The 17,502-nt window shown below is 42.1% G+C and overlaps 1 protein-coding gene across 2 annotated transcripts in view; it reads right to left on the reverse strand.

The window, feature by feature from the left end:
* focad (focadhesin) overlaps positions 1-17,502 on the reverse strand; it is a 363,839-nt gene that overhangs the window by 167,936 nt on the left and 178,401 nt on the right. For both annotated transcript variants that reach the window (XM_039759173.1, XM_039759172.1), the window contains one exon: positions 11,902-12,040. In XM_039759173.1, coding sequence (XP_039615107.1) covers positions 11,902-12,040 — 139 coding nt within the window. The remainder of the gene's footprint in view (positions 1-11,901; positions 12,041-17,502) is intronic.

The following is a 17,502-nucleotide window of genomic DNA, read 5'->3' on the forward strand; positions in this document are numbered from 1 at the left end:
ACTCCTTCATACCTATAGCAAAATGCTTGTATAATGTTTCACTGTAACTGCAAAGTGAGAATTTTTTCTGTGCTTGTAACTTTCTTCGTTTTACGTCATTCCAGTGTGTGTTCAGAGTAAAGTGTGTGTATAAATTGTATGTACCTATCTATGCATTTATTTAAAAAGCTTCTGTAAAAACCCATTTAGGGTTGGCTCCTTCCATATTCCTAGTACTGCTGTACAGACTGTTGTTCACTGAGATTTAACAAAATTAATAAATGTACTAAGGCTTTTTGCACTTTTACTATATTTTTCATTATTATTTTATTTTATAAGTGTAGTCTACTTAATCCAGAAAAAATAGTAGTACTCTGCATGTTTAAGCAAAATGAAAATTAATTGACATGTAAATAGAGCATACCATTCTTAGCATTTTAGTTAATCTGTCAAAATGAAATTTTTTTCCTGAGATGTATTAACGACTAGAATAGGTGGGGAATAATAACCAGCACTCTGAAAAAAATAATGTGTTAGTTATTTTGTAATTTTTTATAGAAGAAGGGAATACACATAAGAAAAAATACTAGGAGTGCATCAATACTACTTACTGGAACTCAAATTCAGGCAGTGCCATCCATATACTGCTAGTACTTTGAGAGATGTAGTTACATTCCACCAATTGACTAAGAGAACTGCAGCTACATTTCTCACAGAGACACTGCGAGAACTGTTCAAATTTGTATGCTGTCAGTTGGAACTAGAACGTGAATGCTTCTGCCCTGACAAATCATCACAAACTAATGTACACAAACTGGTAATTATTATAACAAGCAAGTTTTGTTTATGAAACACATAAAGGAAAACAGTACCCAATATACGTAAAAGTCTTTGGTTTGATTTTCGGTAAGTGTAATTGTCAGGTATAAAAAAGATTAGAAGGTGTGTGCAACTTTTTTGAATAATCACAAATAAAATCTTCATTCTCACTTTTCAGCTGATTCTTCTTCAAACTGGAAATGATTTTATAGAAAGATCAAAAGCAACAAGCTAGTATAATTAAGTTCTAAAATAATCCTCTTTAATAAAACCCCTGTGTGCGTCCAGGTGTCCGTGTGTGTGTGTTTTCTGGTGAAGTGCGCATGCGCGGGCAGCACATCACACCGTTCCCCGCCAATGCGCATGGCACCGTGGACGCACACACACTGGAAGCTGGGCACACAGTGAATGGCCTAGCCACGTCCGCGCATTATAAGAAATAAAGGACACCATTGCTGGGGAGAGTGCTGATTGGGAAGTCGCAGCCGGGCACATAAAATCTGTTGCTGGGGAGACGCAACATATACAATAATCAGCTGCACGCCAGCACAGATTAAAATACTTGCTGGGGAACTAAACAGTACTTGCTGGGGAGATGCCACGGGCATGATTATCAGCTACATGGCACACATTACATCAGTTGCTGGGGACACTCTGCTGATTGCCCACTGTTGTGACAGAAAATTAAAGTCATATTATGGACATCAAAGCCAGTATTACTGTCAGAGAAAATTACAGGCATTTTACGGAAATACAAACCAGTATTATGCGAGAGAAAATTAGACACACAATACAGTGACGCATATTACAGCAACATACAAGCCAGTATTACTGTAAGAGAAAATATTACGGACGTATCTACTGACAACATACCACCCAAAAAAAAGGACACGTCAAGTAGGACAAAAGACACAGACAATCAATTCCTATATAAGCAACATCTCCTGGAAGAACAGTCATCTCAACAAGTAAACATCAACAAAAGAAAGGCTGAAAGACAAAGAAAAATATGAACAAATAAATCGATTGAAGAAAAAGACAATCAGAAAAACACTAAAAGAGAAAGATTCAGAAGAGCAAACCTTAGAAAAAGTTGGCAATTACTTGCCAGAACCAGTATTCAGCCATGGTCAGTTATATGTTGCATTATCAAGAGTTAGAGGTTTTCCAGATGTTGTTGTCAAAGTTGTAGATGGTCCTGAACAAGGCAAACTGTTGCCAAACTCAGACAGAATATTTACAAGAAATGTTGTCTATAATGAAATTGTATAGAAAAATTTCATGAGGTAAAAAAATAGAAAATTTTGCCTAAATATCTTTTTCAGATATTGTGTATTACAGATTATTACAAAGTTTTACACTAAGGCAATATTAATTATACTTACTGTGTTGTCATATACGTTTCTGTTTTATTTTTATTATTATTTTACTTTAGACTTCATGCAAAAACATTTTTGACAAAAAAAAAATTAAGACAAGAAGCAGAATGAGGTCAAGGTCCCTTGCCATTTAATATAGACTGTTCCTACTACTGTTTATGCACTACTGTTCTAGCACCCGTTATTGGAACAGGCTTAATGTCTAGTTAGAAAAAAAAAGCCAATAGAATTAAAATTAACCATGTATTTACGCATAGCAGCCAAAGTTAGTGAATGTATACTTTTAATCAGAACAAGATTAAAATAAGCAATTTCAACTAAAAGCATCATACAGGGGGTGAGTCAAAAGGAAGTACCACATTTCTCAAGGTCATTGCAAGAGGTAGAGATAGCCAAGCGGGTTGGGGTGGGGGTCGTTTGATAGGCTATCCCTTGTAGTTTTCAGTCAGCAACATGCCTTTGTCCGTTGTGCACCGTGCTTTCGTTGTCAAAGAATTCTTCAAAAACAACAAACCCATTACTACTATATAATGCGCCTTTCGAAAGCATTTCAGCATTCCTCCTAATGGTGACATCCCAAATCGGAAAACAATTCTTCAGTGGGTGGCTAAATTTAGACAGATGGGTATAACATTGAACAGAAAATCTCCAGGCCGTCCTTGGACTGTACAAGCACCTGAAAACATCTAAGCTGTAAGGGCATCAATTTTGCAGTCTCCTAGATGTTCAGCGCGCAAACATGTGTCTGCTTTTGGCATTTCCAACAAGTCTTTGAGGAGGAGTTTGCATAAGGACCTTAATTTCCATCCATACAAAATGATGGTAGCGCAGGAACTCACTGAGAGAGACTGGGAGAGCTGTAGAGAGTTGTGCACAAACATTCTGCAAACCGTTCGTCAAGATGCCATTGTCATGTGCAGTGACAAGGTACATTTGCATTTGAATGGTTGCGTAAATAAGCAAAACTTTTGCTATTGGGTGAAAACCAACCTTTGTGAACTTCATCGGAGACCCGTAACCCGTCATCAGAGAACAGTAAGCGTGTTACAGTTTGGTGCACTGCTGCAGAATTTGATATTTTAGGCCCTTACTTTTTTGAATTGGGTGGGGGCAATGGTCACTGTCACTTCAGAACGTTACATTGAAATGTCAGAGAACTTTTTGTGGCCCCAACTGGAAGAAATGGATGTGGTGGCTGCCTGGTTTCAACAGGATGGAGCAACAGCTCATATGGTGCAGAGATCCATGCAAGTTTTGTAGGAGATGTTTCTGGGAAAGCTGATCTCCATGCGTGGCGATGTCGGGTAGCCTTTACGTTCGCCTGATCCAGCTCCATGTGATTTCTTCTTGTGGGGCTATCTCAAGTGTAAGGTATTGTCACACACGTGTGCATGGGAAGCAGCTGAAGGGCTTAGACAATACTGTTTATACATCTGCCCGGGGGGGGCGGGGTACACTGACGCTCTTTCTGAGTTCTCTGCAGGTCTTACCCGGGAAATCCCACCAGGAGCCGCCATTTCCAGGAAGGACACATCACTTCCGGTTCCGCCCCAAGAATGAGGTCACTTCCGTTCCGCCCCAAGGATGATGTCACTTCAGTTCCGCCCAGAGGACGACATCATTTCCGCCCTCTGTGCTATAAAGCTCACTGCCTTTGCTTAAGCAGGCAGTTCTGTTTTGGACTCTGTTGTTGTACCAACCATTTAAAATGCCTCAAAGACTTTTGCAGCCGGGAAACCGAATTAAACGGGTGGCTGCCCCAAACCTTTCCACGCCTCTGGTCTCCACTTATTACAGTGGCGTAGTCGGCAGGATGGTGTCCCCGATGAACCCGGGACACGAACTTTCACGGAACCAGGTGGGTGAGTACCGGGCCGAAGTTTCGGGCAGGGAGTGCCGGAGGGTCAGGAAGGACGCGGTGCAGGCTCTGCTCCACGAGGATAACCCGGGCTGTCAACCCATCTCGTGGAGAAGGTAGAGGGGACCCACAGGCGTGGGCTGGCTTCTGGGGAACACACACGAGTGGCTCAGTATGCTCTCCTTGGCAGGAAAGCCGAGCCGCCCATCGGGACCAAGGTCCCTGTTAACGATGGGTTGTCCCCAGGCCGGCAGGTGAAGGAAATACTAAACTGGGAGTTTAACCCAAGCAAAGGGCTGTCAGAGCAGGCTATGGCTCTCTGGCAACAGGTGGGTGAGTGGCTACGGCCATTTGAGTTGACCCCTTACAAATAGTGCAGCAAGTGGCCTGTTTTTGCTGCTAAAGCTACCCCAGGAATTTGCCCAGCCGCCTGGGGAATTCCATTCTATGGACGAGCTGCTACAGCTCTTGCAAACCCAGAGGCCGGCTGTGAAACCTGGGAGGGCAGAACAGCCGCTCTGTGGACTACCCGGAAGCTATGTCCTACTAAAGCAGTCCCTTCCACGCAATCCAGAGCCTGTTCAAGTCGCCGGGCCGCCTGGCTTGCGACCTGTCGGGAACAAGGCGGACCGTAGGGGACAATGGCGGGTTGTTTGTGTGCCCTTAGCAATCCCTGGCGGATAAACATACGGGGAGCTTCTATTAATGGACATAAATAACAGCGCTGTTCGATTCCGGCAGTAACGTGTCTGTCGTTGCTCGCCGCTTTATTCTACCGCAACAATGGATTAAAAATAAGACCAGTCTAAAATGTATACACGGAGATATCCGCGCATACAATACCGCCCGGTGTTACGTATGTCTCGGAGGAACCCTTCGACAGCTTACCGTAGCGGTACATCCGATCCTCCGCTTCCGTAATCCTCGGGCAGACTGGTCTGATAGTAACAGCGTAGTTTAGAAAGCATTCCCGAAAAGCTTATGGCCTCGTTATAGATGACAACGATTCATCTCAAGCTGCTTCCACACCGTAATCAGCCGACAGGGAGTGGGGCGGTAGGCCAAGAGAGTGACGAAGACACTCCCGACCGTCGCGGGCTACTACGCCATCCACTAGCGCCCGCAGCAGGGAGGAATCTCCGCCCCTTGAGGTCAGACCGACCCCTCTCTGAGTTGCACTTTCAGTTTAGAGCAACACCGCTTCTTTCAAGAGAGAACAGTGGAATGACGACTCTCTGAAACACATAAAGAATGCAGTGGTTCTCGTTAACGCCAACGACGCATTTGCCCATGCCACAGGGACCTCACTTTGTCATTGATAATGAATTGTTGTATCGGGTCGCTGAACATGAGGGGAAGGTCCGAAGTTGTTGCTAGTCCCGCTGACCTACCGGCGGCAGGTTTGCGAAGTTAGCACACTCCCACCTTCTTGGAGGCCATCTCGCCCGATAAAACATTAGAGCGAATTAAGCTCCTTTTTCTGGCCGGGATTAATGAGGAGGTTTGCCGCTTTTGCATTTCCTGTCCGAGTGTCAACTGCGGCAAATTCCTAGGAGGACCGTGCTCCTCTGGTTCCCCTTCCCTTATTGACGCTCCTTTGACAGGATTGGGGTTGATATAGTAGGACCCTAGAACCCTCAGCCCGAGGATATAAATATATACTCGTCCTCGTGGATTATGCTACCCGATTCCCTGAAGCCGTTCCGCTGCGCGGCTACCACTAAAAATATTGCACGGAACTAGTAGGAGTCTTTTCGCGGTAGGCATTCCTAGAGAAGTCCTGACGGACCAAGGAACGCCTTTTACCTCGGAAACGCTCAAGGAGACTGCCAAGTTACTGAAAATAAAGCATTTAAAACCTCGTGTATCATCCTCAAACCGATGGGCTAGTGGAGAGATTTAATCAAACTCTCAAGCAAATGCTACGTAAGGTAGTCAGCAAGGATGGGAGGAATTGGGACCAACTCCTCCCCTTGTCCTCTTTGCCTACCGGAAGTTCCTCAGCCTCTACGGGTTCTCTCCATTTGAATTACTGTACGGAAGACAACCCCGGGTTTATTAGATATTTTAAAAGAGGGCTGGGAAGGGGAGGCACAGCCCTCCACTAATATTTTGGAATATATCGCCCAATTGCGATAGATTTGATGCAATAAGACCGATTCTAAAAGTCATATAGAGGAGGCACAATCAGCACAGGCCCGCCTTTATGACCGTGGTACGACTCTCCGGAGTTCCAACCGGGGATCGCGCCATGGTATTGGTACCTACTCACTCTAAACTGCTCGCATTGGCTAGGCCCCTACTGAAATTAAGGAGAGGAAGGGATTGGTTGACTATTTGGTGAAACAGCCCAATCGCCACCAGCTGAGCGAATATATCATGTAAACCTGCTGAAACCGTGGAAGGAGAGGGATCCCGATCCCTCCTCCGACAGCCCTGCTCTCTTCGCTGAAGTAAGTTCCCTTAATTTCGAGCAGCTATCCCCAGACAGAAACAAGAGCTCAAGCAGCTATCCGCTCTGTCCCAGAGGTGGTAAGTGAACAACCAGGTCGGACCTCTCTGATTGCGCACAACATATTGACTGACCCGAGGGTGATCGTCCATGAGCGACCCTACAGACTCCGGAGGCAAAGAAAGTAGAAGTGGAACTGGAAATCGCGAATGCTGGCACTAGGAGTAATCGAGGAAAGTAGTAGTCCCTGGTCCAGTCCCATCGCCTTGATTGCTAAGCCTGACGGCAGTTGGAGGTTTTGCAATGACTTCCCGGCTCAACCAAGTTTCCGATTTGATGCTTATCCCATGCCTCGCGTGGATGACCTCCTCGAGACTGGGACCAGCCAAATTCTTGACTACACTTGACATGACAAAGGGGTACTGGCAGGTTCCTTTAACGGAGTCCGCGAAGGAAAAACGCGCTTAGCACTCCTAGCGGACACTGGCAGTATCGTGTCCTTCCATTGGGTTACACGGGCTGCGACTTTTCAGCGCCTGGTGGACAAAGTGCTCCGCCCCATAACTCGCTCTGTGCTGCCTATCTGGATGACGTTGTCATCTATTCCAGCACCTGGAAGGAACACATACAGCAGGTCACAGCAGTATTACGGACATTGGGAGAGGCGGGCTCAATCAACCCCAAGAAATGTTTCTTTGGATTGAGAGAAGCCAAATATTTGGGCTACCTAGTGGGCGGGGTACTGTGAGGCCACAGTGTTCCAAGTTGCAAGCCATAATGGCCTGGCCCGTCCAGAAACCAAGCGGCAAGTCCAATCCTTTCTCGGTTTGGCGGGTACTACCGCCGGTTTGTGCCTCGCTTCTCCGAGAGCGGCGCCCTTGACCGACTTGACAAAGAAAAGAGCTCCTAATACGGTGGTATGGTCTGATAAAGCGGGGCTGCATTCAGTGACTTAAAAGGGCTCTGACTTCAGCACCTATCTTAATCTCCCCTAACTTCTCTCTCCCTTTATCCTCCAGACGGACGCCGGACACAGGCTTGGGTGCCGTGTTGAGCCAAAGCGCCGACGGGGTTGAACACCCCGCTATGTACCTGAGCCAGAAACTGTTGGACAGGGAGACCAGGTACGCGGCGGTGGAGAAAGAGGCTCTGGCGATCAAATGGGCGGTGACTCAGCTGTGGTACTACCTCTTGGGTCGTGTTCACTCTGGTGACGGATCATGCACCTCTGAAGTGGATGGCCCTTCACAGGAGTGAATCCACGGGTCACGAGGTGGTTTCTTGAACTGCAGCAGTACAAGTATACGCTCGTTCATCGACAGGGGTCTCTTCATGCCAACGCCGATGCCCTCTCCCGGGCCCACGACCTCTCGGTGCAGGTCGCCCAACCCGACGGGTCTGGGCTGAGGGGGGAGTCTTGTCACACACGTGTGCATGGGAAGCAGCTGAAGGGCTTAGACAATACTGTTTATACATCTGCCCAGGGGGGGGCAGGGGTACGCTGACGCTCTTTCTGAGTTCTCTGCAGGTCTTACCCGGGAAATCCCACCAGGAGCCGCCATTTCCAGGAAGGACACATCACTTCCGGTTCCGGCCCCAAGGATGATGTCACTTCCAGTTCCGGCCCAGAGGATGACATCATTTCCGCCCTCTGTGCTATAAAGCTCACTGCCTTTGCTTAGGCAGGCAGTTCTGTTTTGGACTCTGTTGTTGTACCAACTATTTACAATGCCTCAAAGACTTTTGCAGCCGGGAAACCGAATTAAACGGGTGGCTGCCCCAAACCTTTCCACGCCTCTGGTCTCTGCTTATTACAGTATACAAATAACTACCTCAAAAGTTTGAACCCCTCAAGGACACTATTCGGCACGAAATCGCCACTATTCCCCTTGAAATTGCTGAATGAGTCATGTGACTGTTCAGAAATTTTCTTAAAGAGTGTATCGCTAATGATGGCCACCACCTTGAAGACATCATTTTTAAAACACAGTGAAAAAATGTATTTTGTATACCCTTTCTTGTGTCATGATGACATTTATTTTATCTTGTAGTGTTTTTGTAGAATAAACATTTGAAATGTGGTACTTTTTTTGGCTCACCCTGTATTACATTCCTATTCTTAAATCATATTTTTAGCATTTACCACAGACTTGTGATTAACAAGGTACATATTCATTTTAGCACATTTTAATTATGATTAGGCTCCAAATAGTGCAATGTGCATTTAATTTAAAAATATCACACTTAATAGGTTTAATATAGGAACATAATAAAATGTGTTGCTCTTTTAAGACTAATTGAATTAAAAAACTTTATTTTTAATTTTTGCAAATTTGACCCAATTACACTGTAAGTTCAGAAATAAAAATGTATATTCTGTACATGTGTTAAGAGTGTAAATATGCGACTAATCAATCAACTTGGTGCAGTATTTAATTTAGCTTTCTTGAGACTAGCAAGGGTGACAAGTCAGGTTAAATTAGGAAATTGACAGTGTTAGTGACATGACAAACAAATATTCTTAGGATGAATATTTTGAATGAGAAACATCTACAATTTTGTAAAAAATTGAAAGCAACTGGATTTTCTCGTTGTTGCTTGTTTACAATGGTGTTAAAAGGAGTTGCTCAATATATCATGTTCATTCTAAAATAAAATTTACATGATTATGTCTCAACCCTACATAATGACTAGATATTTAAGTTCCTTAGCACATAATGCTTTGAAACAGAAGCAAGTGGAAGGCCAGTCTAATTATAGTAAAATTATATTTTATGGTATAAAATGATGATAGGGGAAGAATTATGAAAGGAAAATTTTAGATTTTTGGTCCATAATTTACATATTTATATTTAGAGTATCTTAACTCTAAACTTGAGTTTAACTCACAAGTAAATACTTTACCCATCAACAGAACAAACTTCTTTAAATATGATAAGCAAACTTATCAAATTATTAAGAAAGAAAAATCAAATTACTTGTTTTGTGGTTTTATTCAATTGTGAACACCTGGATTATCACACCAAAAAAGTACACATAAAAATTTACTATAACAAGTGATCTAAAATTTTCCAAACTGCCCTACTGTGTCAGAAATAAGTTGTGACCTTGAGAAGTCTTTTTACTAAGAAAATAGGGGAAATGATATTAAATTCTCAAAGTCACCCAATCCAATTCAGTGTCAATTGGGCTGGAGTCTGTCCAGGCTGCATGAGGCACATGAGTCAGAAATCAACTGTGCAAGAAGTAACAGTGTATCTTGGATCCATTTATGCACATATTCACAAACCCATTGGGCTAATTTAGACTAATCAATTAACCTGCAAGCACGTATTTGGAATTTAGGAGGAAACCAATCTACCCAGAAAAAACTCCATGCAGACTTGGGGTATACAAGAAACTCCACAAAGACAATGACTGGGAATGGGATTCAAACTCAAGGTTCTGAACCGTGGGCAGTGGCACACTGGCAGTGCTGGTGCCTTACAATATGGGGGGGGCAAACTTCACATCACATGTCCTCCATGCATTTCCATTCTTTAATAGTACATAAAACGTGAGACATCAAACAGATGAGATTCTCTTCATCCAATGAGAATAAAAAACAAACACTTTGGATTATGCTTAATTATATCAAACAGGTGCTAAAAGCTGAGGCATTTTTAGATACGATTAAACAAAGCATATATGAGACACATACTGGACTCATGGGCAGCTGCCAGGACCCTCATTGACATCTTGCCACTTAAAGATGACAAGCTATAGTCCTCGCCTTGCAACAAACTTAAAGTGCTGCCACTGCTGAACAGTCGTCAAAACAGTATTCATAGAAAACTACAAGTAAACTGAAGCTGGGAGTCAAATGATACAGGTATGAGGCAAAGACGTGACGAGAGAGCTGCAGAGGATCAGCAAGTGGGTGTGATCCTGACCCCTTGAAGAAAGAGACAAACAGCTGTAAGCAAGATATAACTGCTTCACTGCAAGGGCTGGGCACCTTAGCACAAATTAGAGAGACTGAAAATCATCAATTATGATGGACTGTGTCAGGTTGTATCATGTAATCTATGACACCCATTTGCTTCTGTTCTGCCATAATAAATGATCTGTTAATTGATAAATAAACTGAACACACCTGTTTTGCTGTCCGGCTCATTGCTCTAGCCATCTGGTAAGATGGGTTTGCTGGGAGATGTCCCCTAAGAGCTTTATGAATACTTGAATGTGGTAGATTGGGTGCAAGCACACAGTATCTGAAGTAGGGTGCACTACTACAGTGGGGTCACTTGATACCCTACCGCAGAGGAGGAATCCAGTAGCATTAAGGAGTGAATCACAGTAGCAGATTTAGGAACAACTGTTGTCGAGCCATTAAAACCAAGAAGTACACTAACTTATGCAAGCTGCAAGCTATAACACTGCAGGTTGCATTCCAGAAGAACAGGGCAGAGAAACAGTTATGTATAGTTTCCAGTAGGTGGTATTGGGGTGGGGCATAACTGAAAACAACTTTGTTGTACAGAAGCGGATTATATTATAGGAGGAAAGGCATCTCACACCTCCCAAAACAAAACATGGTTTTAAACAAGTTACTATTGTTCCAAATGTGGTTAAGATAAGTAGTTTAACAACATTATTGAAACTTTAAATTATTTGTATCTCTTTTGATTTTTTAATATTTAAAATAATTGTTATTTTTACAAGCAAGCTTAAAATGATCTCCTTTAAAGCTATTTTTCAACTATGTTACAAATATTCAGCAAATCTTAACAGGTCACATTTTTTTTTGACTCTCTGCTCTTTAATAAAGAGGTAATAAAGGACAGAGCTGTGCCTTGCTAGATATTCCATCTATGCAATTAGTTACGGAGACACTTTTTTTTTTTGCTGTCATTAAATGCTATTACTTTCATTCTTTCCCTCCATCTATTCAACACTGAGCACTCTCTATTTACATACTGATAAGCAAAACATTGCTCATTTGAATTTGCTGCTTTTTTTACAGCAATCACCAGGCCCCTTTATGGCAATTCATGGAACAGTGATTTTTTTTTCTTTTTCAAAAAGGGCAAGTTAGATCCTTTGCACAGACCAAACCATAAATTCATACACTAGCAGTTTGATTTGCTTGTACATATACATGTAAATTGTTGTCATTTTATCACAAGGTATACTTACATAAACATTGATATTCACTTTGAATCAATTTAAATTCCTAATTAATCTAACATGCATATCTTTATGATTGTACAAAGAAAAATCAACATAAAAATGAGAACAAAATGCAGACTCTTTTCAGGCATCAATCAGGCCCTGGTTCTAAATCAATGATCCCCCACAACAGTGCTGCTTCAATATACCTCTAACAAGAACAAAATAAATGTGTAAAATAAATGCACACAATAAAAAAATACCAGCAAGAACAGGAGGAGCTGTTAGTGGAATGAGTTTGACATATGAGAGTCCTGGCACAGACAGATCTTCTTCTTCTTCTTCTTCTTTCTCCACTTTATTTTCTTCATCATACTCCTGTGTTTTAATTTCTGGTCTGACCTTTTGATAAGACAAAGCACAATGAACAATTCTTGATAGTTCTCAATACAACATCAATACATCTAAAATACTAAAAATTACATTAACAGCTTACAAACAAGACCTGGATTAAACAAATGAAACAATCACAGAAGTTTTCAAATATAATATGCCAAACACACTGCATCAACCTTATTTGCCAGGTTGCAAAGGTGTCACTTTATTTAATAGCCACAAGAATCCATGTATATTAACCTCTTCTTAACCAGGTCTGTCATATCAACATGCTTTAAAAGACCACCCACTGCCTCTGTATCTAAGAAAGCAAGTTCAACCTGCCTGGATGACTATCAACCGGTCACACTAACACCTATAACAATGAAGCATTTTGAGAGACAAGACAAAAATCATACATCTGGATTCAATGTGGAATTATTTGTGAATGCTATTTATACCCTATAGTTCTGCATCTAGCACAATAATCCCCTCTGAGCTCACCACCAAGCTTAAGGACCATGTAATGGAAAAAGCAAAGGTGAAATAAAGAGAGGGAGGGGAAATCAGGAGAGCAGATGGGCGTTGGTCGCTTCAGCGCGAAACCCAGCTGCATTACTAATGTTTTGGGAGAAACAGTCGGGAATGTTCTAAAGATACAGCAAAGGCTATGTAAGGAGTTGTTTTTCACTTTGAGAGGCTTTTTTCACATGTAAACATATTACTGTGTCTTCTGGTATCAGGCACTAGTCTCAAGGCCGAGTAGAAGAGAAATAGCGCCGTGTCCCATGGAAGGAGGGGGTATGCTGAAACTGATCACTTCTGCATGCACTGCTTTCACGTAGGCCGCTTTTGGGCAAGGACACCTTAGTATATAAGGGAAGGTTCCGCCCTCAGTTTTTTTGGAAGCTCAATGGTGGGGAATGTGCACACCAGTTTGGTATTTGGGACCAGGCACGAGTTGATCCTCTGACGAGACTGACATGCGGGCTCCCTCAGTCTACTGGTCTAGGATGATAGCTTTGTTTCTTTTGATATACTGTAAGCATAAGTTTTTGTCTTTTGATATACTGTAAGCATGAGTTTCTTTTGATGTATGTTACTGTAAGTATAAATTTGTCTCTTTAAATATATTACTGTAAGCATATATATTTATTTCTATAACCTATTGTTACTGCATTATACTATTCATATGTATTTATATGTTATAATTGAATAAGTAAATTTTATTGAAGTATCAGACCTCTTCTCTCTGATTTTTGCCCACTTATTCTAAAGAACCCCTTGAACCATTTTCCCGAATCAAAACAGACCAGCATCTGAGAATTTCATTGTGCAGCTAAATTTTTTACTTCGTAACAGGCAGACTGTAGGTGGTTTGGCCACACCTCACCATCCCTAACTCTCAACACAGGCTCTCCATAGGGTTGTGTTCTGAGTCCATTGCTATACCCCCTTGTACCCAATACTATTGTGAAATATGTGAAAGATGGCGCCGACTGGTGTGGCTGGCCGTCTGCTCGTCTCGCTAATCTATGTTTTTTTGTATTAGTTTATCTCAACGACCACTGTCCTACGATCGTGATTCTTTACTTAACATATTTTCTTGCTTGCTTTCCTCTCAATTTTCATCTCCTGTTGGGATATTATGTGATCCTCCACCTTTGTTTAATTCATCTGCTGACTTTTTCACCTGGACACCAGTGTTCACCTGTATCAGTGAGCTGAATGCCTCTCGGAAAAGCAAATGCACCCGCCGCCAACGGGGGAAAAAGAGCCGGCATTGCTGTTAAACAACGGCAACTCAAGTCCCAGAGCTTGGTTTCCCGATGCCTGCGAGTTGCGTACGACCCATCTTCTCCTGCACAGGACTCCATCCCTGGTTCATGGGCTCTGGAAACTGGATTTAATTTCTGCATTTCAAGGCGGCATCACTTTTCCTCGGTGTGCTCTCGGGGAGTAAACGCTGCTAATCTTCGCATGCTCACCCGTGCTCATCCCGCAGCAAGCTCTTCTACTTCTATCAAGGCAACTCTCTTGAACGTGAGATCAGTGTCTAATAAAATTTTTATTCTCTTAAGTTTATTATCTCAAATAATCTGGATTTCTTTTTCATCACTGAGACCAGGATTGTAATGATGACTCTTCATGTTTTACTGACTTGGTACCATCAGGTTATTCATTTTAAAACTCTCCTCGTCTGACTCGTCATGGTGGGGGCATTGCCACTGTTTTTAATGTTCTTGTGTCAGCGCCTTACAAAGGGTCTGTTTAGTAGCTTCACACTGCAACTTTTCAAATTGTGCAGCTCCACTTCTTTGTTGTTTGCTGTGGTTTATACACTCACCTAAAGGATTATTAGGAACACCTGTTCAATTTCTCATTAATGCAATTATCTAATCAACCAATCACATGGCAGTTGCTTCAATGCATTTAGGGGTGTGGTCCTGGTCAAGACAATCTCCTGAACTCCAAACTGAATGTCAGAATGGGAAAGAAAGGTGATTTAAGCAATTTTGAGCATGGCATGGTTGTTGGTGCCAGACGGGCCGGTCTGAGTATTTCACAATCTGCTCAGTTACTGGGATTTTCATGCACAACCATTTCTAGGGTCTACAAAGAATGGTGTGAAAAGGGAGAAACATCCAGTATGCGGCAGTCCTGTGGGCGAAAATGCCTTGTTGATGCTAGAGGTCAGAGGAGAATGGGCCGACTGATTTAAGCTGATAGAAGAGCAACTTTGACTGAAATAACCACTCGTTACAACCGAGGTATGCAGCAAAGCATTTGTGAAGCCACAACACGCACAACCTTGAGGCGGATGGGCTACAACAGCAGAAGACCCTACCGGGTACCACTCATCCCCACTACAAATAGGAAAAAGAGGCTACAATTTGCACGAGCTCACCAAAATTGGACAGTTGAAGACTGGAAAAATGTTGCCTGGTCTGATGAGTCTCGATTTTTGTTGAGACATTCAAATGGTAGAGTCAGAATTTGGCGTAAACAGAATGAGAACATGGATCCATCATGCCTTGTTACCACTGTGCAGGCTGGTGGTGGTGGTGTAATGGTGTGGGGGATGTTTTCTTGGCACACTTTAGGCCCCTTAGTGCCAATTGGGCATCGTTTAAATGACACGGGCTACCTGAGCATTGTTTCTGACCATGTCCATCCCTTCATGACCACCATGTACCCAACCTCTGATGGCTACTTCCAGCAGGATAATGCACCATGTCACAAAGCTCAAATCATTTCAAACTGGTTTCTTGAACATGACAATAAGTTCACTGTACTAAAATGGCCCCCACAGTCACCAGATCTCAACCCAATATAGCATCTTTGGGATGTGGTGGAACGGCTTAAGTGCCCTGGATGTGCATCCCACAAATCTCCATCAACTGCAAGATGCTATCCTATCAATATGGGCCAACATTTCTAAAGAATGCTTTCAGCACCTTGTTGAATCAATGCCACATAGAATTAAGGCAGTTCTGAAGGCGAAAGGGGGTCAAACACCGTATTAGTATGGTGTTCCTAATAATCCTTTAGGTGAGTGCAGACCTCATTCATTCATTTCTGAATTCTTTGATCTCCTGGCTGATATCACCCTCTCCCATGACAAAGTATTTATTGTTGGTGATTTTAACTTTCACGTTTGTTGTCAATCGAAACCTTAGGTTAATGACTTTTTATCACTATTGGAATCATTTGATTTTATCAAGCATATTAATATGCCAACTCACTCTCTCGGTCAAACCCTTGATCTCGTTGCCTATGTTGCAAAGGTATCACATGATATTTCAGTTAATGATATTGATTTATAAAATGTTTCTTTTACTGATCACTCTTCTATAATGATGAATTTGAATATTACTGTAGATGTACCTACTACTAATTGTGCTTCACGCTGCTCTCGCTTTTTAAATTCTTCTATTATATCCCATTTTAAAACCATATTCTCTAGTCTTGATGTGCATGTCCAATATGATTGTATCGATGATTCTGTCTTAGAATTTAATTCTTCTTGTAAAATGGTATTAAACTCAATTGCTCTGCTCAAGATACGCTGTAATAAGGGAAGACCTGCTCTCTGGCTAAATGAAACTAGGCAATCGCTGTGTCGCAACTGCGGAACGGCGTTGGAAAAAAAATGGTCTGATTGTTTCTAAACAGATTTTTAGGACTTCTCTATTCAACTTCCAGGTTGCAGTTAAGAATGTTAAACATAATTTCTTCACTGATTTAGTTTCCCATCATTCTAAGAATCCTAGGGTCTTATTTAATTCAATTAATGCAGGCATTCACCCTCATTCTGTAATGGGATTAAATAGCACTGTTCTTTCATGTGAGCAATTTGTTTTATTCTTTGTCAGTAAAATTGATAAAATTCACTGTGGTATTGTTCCAACTGACTATGAACTTCCTACTGTTAATCATGGTATTGTATTCAAATCTTTTGATCCTGTCTCACTTTCACAGCTAAAAAGAACTATTGACACCCTTAAACCAGCTCCCAGCTCTCTTGATATTGTACCACCATGCCTCTTAGTGGAAGCCTTTGACGTTTTGGGCCCATCTTTACTAGCCATTACCAATGATTCTATTAGTGCGAGGGTTATGCCCTCATTTTTTAAACATGCTGCAGTGTGTCCCGGACTAAAAAAAAGGCAGAATGAGATCCTAGAGTTTTAGCCAATTTTCGCCTGATTTCCCAATTGCCATTTCTGGCTAAAATATTAGAAAGAATTATTTATAATCAATTGGTTGATCACCTTAACTCCAATAATTTATTTGAGATCTACCAATCTGGCTTTAGGCGTTATCATGGTGTTGAGACGGCCCTCCTTAAAGTATTCAATGACATCTCTATTATTACTGACTCAGGTGGCGCTGCAGTCATTGTCCTCCGGAACCTGACTGCTGCCTTTGACACTATTGACAATGAGATATTGCTGTTGCAGCTTAAACATCTTGTTGGTTTTAAAGGGGCTGCTCTTAACTGGATCAGGTCATATCTAACTGGTAGACACTTTTCAGTGACTTTAAATTCCTGTTTTTTGTCTACTGCTCCACTTAAATGTGGTGTTCCTCAGGGGTCCATTTTGGGTCCTATCTTATTCTCTATACACCTTCACCCTGTTGGAGTTATTTTTAGGAAATTTAACATTTCTTTTCACTGCTATGCTGATGATACTCAGGTTTATATTCCCATCTGCAATAAATCAACTGCACAACTGTCTTTTTGAACTAAGATCCTGGATGACTAATAATTTTCTTGATCTGAATCAAACTAAAATAGACGTGCTTATAGTAGGTCCATCAGCTAAAGCTCAAATTGGTCTTGGACTTTTCAGCTCTTTCTTTGACTTTTGCGAGCCTCAATCTAGGTGTTATGTTTGACAGTAACCTCTCTTGAGAAACAAGTTAATTCTGTAATCAAGAGTTGCTTTTTCCAGCTTCATCTATTAGGTAAGATCAAGCCTTTT

Source organism: Polypterus senegalus, chromosome 7, assembly GCF_016835505.1.
Source record: "Polypterus senegalus isolate Bchr_013 chromosome 7, ASM1683550v1, whole genome shotgun sequence".
NCBI classification, from domain to species: domain Eukaryota; kingdom Metazoa; phylum Chordata; class Cladistia; order Polypteriformes; family Polypteridae; genus Polypterus; species Polypterus senegalus.